Source organism: Gossypium arboreum, chromosome 8 (assembly GCF_025698485.1).
Source record: "Gossypium arboreum isolate Shixiya-1 chromosome 8, ASM2569848v2, whole genome shotgun sequence".
Lineage (NCBI taxonomy): Eukaryota > Viridiplantae > Streptophyta > Magnoliopsida > Malvales > Malvaceae > Gossypium > Gossypium arboreum.
In genome coordinates, this window is record NC_069077.1 from 129,090,018 (window position 1) to 129,100,464 (window position 10,447).

Sequence of the window (10,447 nt, forward strand, 5' to 3'; positions counted from 1 at the left end):
CGATTAGGACTCGTTGTGGACATTACGAGTTCCTAATAATTCCATTTGAACTGACGAATGCATCAGCAACTTTCATGGATCTGATGAACCGAGTGTTCCAACTCTATCTGGATCAATTTGTAGTGGTATTTATTGACGACATACTGGTTTATTCGAAGACCGTGGATTAGTATGATGAACACCTCAAAGTGGTTCTACAGATTCTGTGAGAGAAACAACTATACGCCAAGTTCAGTAAATGTGAGTTCTAGTTACATGAAGTAATGTTTCTGGGATATGTGGTTTCAATCGAGGAGATTGGAGTTGACCCTCGAAAGATTAAGGCTGTTTTGGATTGGAAACAGCCTAAAACAGTATCTGAGATCCGCAGTTTTCTAGGACAGGCTGGATATTATCGACGACTTGTAGAGGGGTTTTAACTGATTGCAGTACCCTCAACTAAGCTGCTACCTAAAGGTGTGCCGTTTAACTGGACTGATTCACAAGAAGAGAGTTTTAAGAAGCTTGAAGCTGTATTAACTGAGGCCTTGTTCTGATACAGCCAGAGCCTGGGAAAGAGTTCACAGTCTACAGCAATGCATCACATGTTGGTTTGGGATGTGTGTTGATGCAGGAGAGTAAGGTGGTAGCTTATGCGTCTCGTCATCTTAAGACTCATGAGGCTAATTATCCGACGCACGACCTGAAGTTAGTCGCAGTGGTTTTCGCACTTAAAATTTGGAGGCATTGCCTATATGGTGAAAAGTGTATCATCTATACGGATCACAAAAGCCTCAGGTATCTCCTCACTCAAAAGAAGTTAAACCTTAGGTAGCGTAGATGGATTGAGCTGCTTAAAAACTATAACTGTACGATCGAATACCATCCGGGTAAGGCCAATGTGATGGCCGATGCACTAAGCCGTAGAGCCATGACTGATCCAAGGGCAATGTTTGCTCGCCTTAGTTTATTTGAGGATGGTAGTTTGTTGGCTGAGCTTCAAGTTAAACCAACGTAGATGAATAAGATTAAGGATAAACAAATAGGGGATGAGTCATTGGGTCATCGCTTTCGGCAGGTTGACAGTGGGGATACTGTGGATTTTGAATTGAATAGTGAAGGAGTACTCTGTTTCCATGGGAGAATCTGTCTTTCAAAAGATACCGAGTTGAGGCCGTCTATACTACAAGAGGCGCATAGTAGCCCTTATGCTATGTATCCTGGTGAAAATAAGATGTACCGAGACCTTCATGAGTTATATTGGTGGCCAGGTCTTAAGCATGAGGTTACAGACTTTGTAGGTAAATGTCTGACATGCCAGTAGGTTAAGGCTGAGCATTAGTTGCCTTCGGGGTTACTTCAGCCGGTTAAGATTCCACTTTGGAAGTGGGAGCGAGTGACTATAGACTTCGTTAGTGGGTTGCCCCTAACGCCCACTAAGAAGGATTCAGTATGGGTCATCGTGGATCGATTGACCAAGTTCGTCCATTTCATATCTGTTCGCACTAACTACTCTCTGCAAAAGCTAGTTAAATTGTATGTGTCTAAAATAGTGAGACTGCATAGGGTACCGGTTTCGATCATCTCTGACAGAGATCCTCGCTTTACATCTTGGTTTTGGAAGAAGCTACATGAAGCTCTGGGTAATCTAAAGGAATCCAGAGTGGGAGTGATTTACTAATTAAATTAAACCTTCATGAATCCATTTTTTGTTCTTTTATTCCGATTGGACTTCAATACTGCGTTTCATCCTCAGACGGAAGATCAGTCAGAGAGGATGATTCAGATACTAGAGGATATGTTGAGAAGTTGTGTGATTGACTTCCGAGGCAATTGGGAGGATTACTTGCCGCTAGTAGAGTTTGCTTATAATAATAGTTATCAGTCTAGTATACAGATGGCACCTTACGAGGCTCTGTATGGTCGTAAGTGTCGTATTATTTCATGTTGGACTGAGTTGGGCGAGCGGCATATTCTAAGCCCTGAGCTAGTTTCTGAGACTGAGGATAAGGTTCGGCTGATTAGGGACTATCTTAAGGTAACTTCTGACAGGTAGAAGTCTTATGCTAATCTGAAAAGGCGAGAGATTAAGTATTTGTTGGGGGATTTCGTGTTTCTAAAGGTCTCGCCATGGAAGAAGATCCTAAGTTTTGGGCGCAAAGGCAAGCTGAGCCCTAGATTTAGTGGGCCTTACCGCATTCTGAGATGAGTAGGACCAGTCGCTTACCAGTTGGAGTTACCTCAAGAGTTGGTTCAGATTCACGACTGTTCCATGTCTCTATGTTAAGGCATTACCGCTCTGATCCCACTCATGTTGTGCTAGTTAAGGAGATCAAGGTTAGGCCATATCTAACTTTCGAGGTGGAGCCGATACATATATTGGATAGGGATGTAAAGGTTCTAAGGAGGAAATTGATTCCACTGGTTAAGGTTCTCTAGTGTAATCATAGCACTGAGGAGGCCACATGGGAGGCTGAGGATGCAATGCGCCAGCAATACCCTCACTTATTTTGATCAGGTAAATTTCGAGGCCAAAATTTTCTTTTAGGGGGTAGAGTTCTAATGCCTTAAAAATCCCATATATTTATTTTCATATGTTGTGACACACAAGTGTGTATCTGTTTCCGTGGTTAAGTGTTCTGGGTATGTCTGAAAGGTCGCAAGTTCAAGCTTTAGTTTGGACAAATTTTTGTTTTTATTTAAATTAAGCCTTGCTCTTGTTTAGTAGGCTTAAATTTGAATGTTAGTAAGTTTATATCAGAATAGGTCTGCTGGTCTGGTGGTTTAGTGGAGTGTAAAAGCTATTGGTGGTCTAGAGTTTGAATTCATGCACGAGCTAATGATTAATTTTGATGATTGGGCCATGTGAGAGTTTGAGTAGAATGAGATTCTGAGTAGTGGATTTAGTGAAAAAGTTGATGGAGATACTTAAGGAAAGTTGGGTCAGGGAATTATCAGAATCGGGTTTATTTTTTTTATTTTCCAAAATATCAATTTTTCCAATTTCTGACATTCTATCTTTGTTTTCCCTCTTCTGCAGAATTTCTTTTCCCCTTAACTGCCGAATTTTACATATCTTTTCTCTTCTGATTCTACTTTCCTTAATATCGAAATCGTATATGCCCCTTTCCCTCTCCGTCATTTACCTGTACCACACCGGTAAGTGGAATTTTGGTTTACATCTGTAAGTTCCATTTTCTAAAGCACTAATCTAGGGTCATATTGATTTTGTGGGCAGCAGTGATAAACCGTAAATTATACATATTTTTACCCCATGTTTAATGCGTTCTATGGATGATTTCTCATTAGAATTGGAGAATTCGATGCTCCTAATGCTTTAATTTCATGTTTTATACTTAGGAGAGCATAGGAGAGTGAAAAGAACGAGAAACGGGCCAAAAACGGAGAAAATAGGCCCAAAGTACGAAATCAACACGGCCTGGACCCCCTCAAACGGGCAGACCACACGGCCGTTTCAATCTGGCAGAATTGGAGCACGACTCACACGGGCATAGCACACGGCCGTCCCATTCTAACAGGCTCGAACGTGGCCTGAAGTAATCGCACACGGGCGTGTCACACGGGTGTGTCCCTGCCGAGCCCAAATTAATTCCAATTCGGGAAAGGTGAATTTCGAGGGCTTTTAGGCATTCCAAAGCCTATAAATACACCCTAGAAGAGGAGAAAAAGGACACGGAGAAGGGGGTAAGGAATTACCCCAAGGAAGCCGATTGATCCATCTCAGAAGCCGGATTCATCATCAAGACTGAAGATCTCTCTTCAATTTCCCTTCAGGAGTTTTGGGTTTTCTTTATGTTTTGTATTCTTTGTTCTTTGGAGATGTTTTCTTATTTAGTTATGAACTAAATCCCCTAAATACCTAAGGGGAATGAAACCTAAGACGAATCTTGTTATTATTTTCTGAATTGTATGATAAATATTTACCTTATCCTTAATTATGTGTTCTTAATTCTTGTTTTGATATCCCAGGATACTGATTCAAGATAAGCTCTTATTCAGAGGAGGAATAGACCCTGTCTAAGAGTACATTTGTCATAATTAAGCGGAGTTGATTGCGCGCCTAGAAATAGGGTGACAAGATTTTGTCGGATTAAGGTGAAACCTAATAAGGGGATCCATTTAATGCAACCCTAGAGTGTTAATTAGAGAAAAGTCTCGGTTATTCAATCTAGGGATTAGACGTTATTAGTCTTGAATAGGGATAATAACATAACTTAGGGATCTCTACGGAACAAGTTGAATGAATAAATCGTCCGGTTTAGAGCCAAAATAACAAGTAAAGTCTAGGTGGATTTTTCCTTAGGTATTGTCTCAAGTCAATCGATTTTCCCAAAAGCAATTCCCCAATTCTTTTCTCTGTGCGTTCTTAGTTTAGATAATTAGTTAATTAAAAAAAAACCCCATTATTCTTAAGCTAGATAATAAAAAGATAGTCATTACTAGTACTTTTAGTTCCTTTGGGTTCGACAATCCGGTCTTGCTAAAACTATACTACTGTTCGATAGGTACACTTGCCTATAATACGATAATAGTTAGTTCAAGAACAAGTAATTATAAATATTTAAAACCTATCATGAAACTACGCAATCAAGTTTTTGGCGCCTTTGTCGGGGAACTAAGATATTAGGAACGCTCAATTTTTATTACTTTAGCCATTTATTTTTCTTGCAATTTAATTTAATTCTATTATTATTATTATTTATTAATTTACTTCTCTTGGCAGGTTTTTATAGTTTATGACTAGAAGAAACCTGTTGGGACCATTACTTTTTGACGAAGAAATCGATCGCACAGTTCGTAGAAACAAAAAAAAAATAAGACGCAGCTTAAGATACATAGAGAACGAGCAAGAAGACAATACTCAACCTTCAACTGACGAGATGGCTGAAAACCAAGGCAATCAGCTACCCCCTGCAATTGCGGCTAATCAAAATCCTGCTCCACGTACTATGTATGATTATGCTAAACCTTCTCTAACAGGAACTGAATCTAGCATAGTTAGACCGGCTATAGCTGCAAATACTTTTGAACTAAAACCTAACACAATTCAAATGATACAGCAGTTTGTTCAGTTTGATGGTTTGCAGGATGAAGATCCCAACGCTCACTTAGGAAACTTTCTGGAATTTTGCGATACATTTAAAATCAATGGCATTTCTAATGATGTTATTCGTCTTTGGGTATTTCCTTTTTCACTGAGAAACAAAGCTAAACAGTGGTTGAACTCATTACCACGAGGGTCTATCACTACTTGGGAACAAAAGACAGAAAAATTCTTATTAAAATATTTTTCGCCAGCTAAAACGGCTAAATTACGTAATGATATCTCTTCTTTTGTGCAGATGGATTTAGAAACACTTTACGATGCATGGGAGAGATACAAGGACTTACTGAGAAAGTGCCCTCACCATGGGTTACCGCTTTGGCTTCAAGTACAAACATTCCACAATGGTTTGAATCCCTCGACTCGGCAAATGGTTGATGCAGCTGCTGGCAGAACCATCAACAACAAAACACCTGAAGAGGCTTATGAATTTATTGAAGAAATGTCACTGAATAACTATCAGTGGCAAGTCATGAGGACTAAGCCAACAAAAACAGCCGGTGTTTATAACGTCAACTCAGTTACCATGCTGTCAAATCAGGTAGAACTTCTCAATAAAAAGATTGATGGTTTTCTTAGTTCTACATAGGTACATCTAGTAATGAGGTGTGACTCAAGTGGAGGAGGTGTGCATACAGAATATCAATCTTTCAATCCTACAAATGAAGAGGAACAAGTCAACTATATGGGTAACAATAACTTTAGATCTCAAAATAAGCCATACAGTAATACTTATAATGCAAGTTGGAGGAACCACCCAAATTTCTCCTAGGGTGGTCAAGGGAATCAAAAGCCACAAAATCCTCAGGGTTTTCAACAGCCACCTTATCAACAAGAGAAGAAACCGAACCTTGAGGAGATGCTCTCAAAATTCATATCAATGTCAGAAACCCGTTTCCAAAATACCGAGACAGCACTTAAAAATAAACAAGCATCGATCTAAGGACTCGAAACTCAGATAGGCCAGCTATCCAAACTAATCTCCGAACGACCACAAGGTAGCTTACAAAGTAATACTGAACCTAACCCAAGGGAACACCTCAACGCAATTAGTACTCAAGATACGGAATGATTCATTACGCCTGAGCCAGAATTGATGCAAGAAACTGTGGTGAGCAAAGGTAAAAGTGAGGTAAGTCATAACAAAACAGTGAATGAAGAATATAAACCTCGTGTCCCATACCCTAACGCGATAAGGAAAGACCGCTCAGACGAACAATTCAGTAAATTCCTCAAACTTTTGAAAAAATTACATATTAACTTACCGTTTATTGAAGCCCTGTCGTAAATGCCGAATGCAATGAAATTTTTAAAAAAGCTTTTAGTAAATAAGCAGAAGTTGGACGAAGCGTCGCATGTGGAGCTAAACGCAGTTTGCTAGCTATTCTACAGAATAAGCTACCCTACAAATTGAAAGATCCAGGGAGTTTTATAATTCCTTGCTTAATTGGTAGTTTAGATATAAATCATGCATTAGCTGATTTAGGGGCTAGTATTAACATCATGCCTTACAAAATGTTTAAGCAACTAGGTCTTGGAAAGCCTAAACAAACTAGGATGAGCATTCAATTGGTAGATAAAACTATAAGATTTCCTAGGGGTATTATTGAAGATGAACTAGTGAAAGTAGATAAGTTCATATTTCCCGTTGATTTCGTTGTTCTAGACATAGAGGAGGATAATAACACCCTTTTGATTTTCGGGAGGCCCTTTTTAGTAACTGCTAAAACAATTATTGATGTTGGTACAGGTGAGCTCACGCTTCGCGTATGAGACGACATGATCACCCTTCAAGCTCGTAATTCTGGCATCACATCGAACATTGAAGGTAATAGTCCACACCAATCTACTAAAACTGACAATATGACTTTGCAAAAATTGAGCTTCAAACAAGTTCACGAGCCATGTTCTAGAACTAATAGAGAACACATTCATGAAGACCGAAGACTAAAAACGAGGAACTCGATAAATGGCGGACACACAAACCGAGAACACATGACAAACAGAAACTACATCAAAACAAGGTCGATACCTCTCCAAATCAACTTAAGGTTGGTGATAAAGTCTTACTAGATGCCGCAGATCCCTACATTGTCACTACCACACAGAATGAGGAAATCCCTCTTATGGTACTCAGTATTTTTGCATTCGGTACGGTGGAGGTGAGTCACCCCAAGTTCGGTACTTTTAAGGAAAATAACACCCGATTAAGACCTTGTTTTGATGAGATTGATAGTAGGAATGAGGAGGGTAAACTTCTCTAACCACTCTGACCATTCACTAGAGAGGTAAGTTGAGCTTAGACTATAAATAAGCGCTTCTCGGGAGGCAACTCGAGTACTAACATATTTTGGTTTCTTTATTTTCAATTTATAACACTTTAAATCATTAAATTTATCTTTGAATTGTAAAGTTTTTCAGTACACACGGCCAGGCACACGAGCATACCTAAAGCCGTGGCCAAACAGGAGAAGAGACACGGCCGTGCGATACGACTGTGCGAAAATAGGGTAAAAGATTTCCCCAAACATGGGCTGCGATAAAACTCCACGGCCGTACGACATGGCCGTGGTCGAATCCGCCGAATAAACACGGGCGTGAGACACACCCGTGTCTAGCACACGTGGACCACACTACCAAAATAACACGGGCGTGCGAAAACCTCCACGACCGTGGGAGAAACGAACCACGCCAGACACGGCCGTGCGACACGATCATGTAGTGACACGGCCTACATACACGGGCATGCGAGAAGACCGTGTGGCGACATCTTAATTCGCGAAAAACACGACCGAGCCACGGCGCTCACTAGCGTATGCCTCGGTCGTACCACTTGAAAAATTAGAATAATTATCTTATTTTATTTTTCTTTTATTAAGTTTTTAAGACTCATTCATTTTTAAGATTTATTTGTTTTCCTTTTCAAAAAAAAATGGCTTACCTTCAGATTCAAGCTTGCCATCCAGAGTTATCTCTAATACTGGATCTTGCCAATCCAAGGATATCATCTGTTCTTAATACAGGAAGTTTCACTCCTCCCCCTATCTTATTTTTATACTCTAATATCTATCTTTGTACATTGAGGGCAATGTACATCTTAAGTGTGGGGGATATTTATTAATGATTGCCTTGTTCTCTTGAAAAGCTCTCATATCATATTTAGGATAAATTTTAATTGATTTATGATTTTGATTGATATATCTTGAATTAAAACATAAGGATTTATGCATTGATTGTTTAAACTTTAAGACATTAGAGAATCAAGCATGATAAGTTGATTTTTAAGAATTTAAAATTATAGGTTGTTTCCCCAAGTCTAGGTATTACTTTGAATTGAAATTCACGAGTCTAAACATCAAAAAGCCATAATTTTTTGTGAGATTTTTGAGCCTTTTGAGCATCTATTAATCCTTTCATGCTCACTTTTATTATTGCTTTAAGTGCGTCAGTATTGAACTGTTATTCTAGAACTTGCTTCATTATGCATGTCGAGACCACACCATTTGATTTGATAAATAAAAATGATTAAGGCACTTAGGATTAACCCACTCATGCCATGAAAAGCCTACCTCCACGATTAACCCCTAGTAAACCCCCTTGAGCCTAATAAGCCATTTCTTGTATTACCCTTAATATTAGCCTTTAGCCCATTATTGTTGAAACCCCCTAATTTAATCCCTATTTTTGTCGAGATTTGAGTTGAGGAAATTGCTTTGCTATGTCTTGTTTGTAATAAGTTAGTCTATGAATATTTGACTTGTTCTTAAAAAAAAAACTATGTATATTTATTAGTAATTCCATATTCTGAGAAGAAGCTCTATTGTACGCAAGTGAAGATTAACTCTTTTTCTAGTTAGGCAACTTTTCAATTCAATCTTGATTTTAACCCTTTCTTTCAGTTTGTGACCACACTCCCTAACCAAGCCTCATTACAACCCTCTAAAGACCTTTTGATTGATGTATCATCTTAAATTATGGTGGTGAAGATTTGATTTTCATGCAAGCCTATGGTAATGACTTTTTATTATTGGCTATTGAGTGCTTCATTTATTGTCCTTAAACATCTCGAGTGATTTGAGTAAATCTTTAGTCAGGATGTGAAACTCTGTGATATTCTGAATCAAAGGTAATTACTTAGATGCGGAGAGACACCTATGTTTGCATGATTAAATACTCAACTTGGAATTTTTGAAACTTTGATGTTCTTTTAGTTAAACCCTCAATGTATGATTACTTATGAATTAATTTGAAATATTATTGATAGAAATTATAAGTTGAGAAGAATTTATTTTGATTATGAGTTGAGGATTTTGCTTGAGGACAAGCAAATGCTTAAGTGTGGGGGTATTTAATAAACCGTAAATTATACATATTTTTACCCCATGTTTAATGCGTTGTATGGATGATTTCTCATTAGAATTAGTGAATTCGATGCTCCTAATACTTTAATTTCATATACTTAGGAGAGCATAGGAGAGCGAAAAGAACGAGAAACGGGCCAAAAACTGAGAAAATGGGCCCACAGTACAAAATCAACACAGCTTGGACCTCCTTATACGGGCAAACCACACGGCTGTGTCAATCTGGCAGAATTGGAGCACGACTTACACGGGCATAGCACACGATCGTGTCATTTTAACAGGTTTGAACGCGGCTTGAAGTAATCGCACATGGGCGTGTCACAAGGGTGTGTCTTTGCCGAGCCCAAATTAAGTCCAATTCGGAAAAGGCCAATTTTGAGGGCTTTTAGGCATTCCAAAGCCTATAAATACACCCTAGAAGAGGAGAAAAAGGACACGGAGAAAGGGGTAAGGAATTATCCCAAGAAGCCGATTGATCCATCTCAGAAGCCGGATTCATCATCAAGACTGAAGATCTCTCCTCAATTTCCCTTCAGGAGTTTTGGGTTTTCTTTATGTTTTGTATTCTTTATTCTTCGGAGATGTTTTCTTATTTAGTTATGAACTAAATCCCCTAAATACCTAAGGGGAATGAAACCTAAGACGAATCTTGTTATTATTTTCTGAATCGTATGATAAATATTTAACTTGTTCTTAATTATGTTTTCTTAATTCTTGTTTTGATATCCCAGGATAATGATTCAAGATAAGCTCTTATTCAGAGGAGGAATAGACCCTGTCTAAGAGTACACTTATCATAATTAAGCAGATTTGATTGTGCGCCTAGAAATAGGGTGACAAGATTTTGCCGGATTAGGGTGAAACCTAAGAATGGGATCCATAGATCGAGTTAATGCAACCCTAGAGTGTTAATTAGAGAAAAGTCTCGGTTATTCAATCTAGGGATTAGACGTTATTAGTCTTGAATATGGATAATAACATA

General features: G+C 38.6%; 1 protein-coding gene and 1 non-coding gene across 2 annotated transcripts; one reads left to right on the top strand and one right to left on the bottom strand.

Annotated features, from left to right (window-relative positions):
- Nucleotides 1-263: 263 nt before the first annotated feature.
- LOC128296658 (uncharacterized) lies at nt 264-997 on the top strand. The gene is made up of 3 exons (XM_053032097.1): nt 264-404; nt 542-687; nt 820-997. The coding sequence occupies exons 1-3, from the start codon at nt 264-266 to the stop codon at nt 995-997; spliced, it is 465 nt and encodes a 154-aa protein (XP_052888057.1).
- A 4,312-nt stretch (nt 998-5,309) lies between these two features.
- Nucleotides 5,310-5,416, bottom strand: LOC128280087 (small nucleolar RNA R71). The gene has a single exon (XR_008270268.1). It is a non-coding gene; the product is annotated as a small nucleolar RNA R71 (small nucleolar RNA).
- Nucleotides 5,417-10,447: the final 5,031 nt, after the last annotated feature.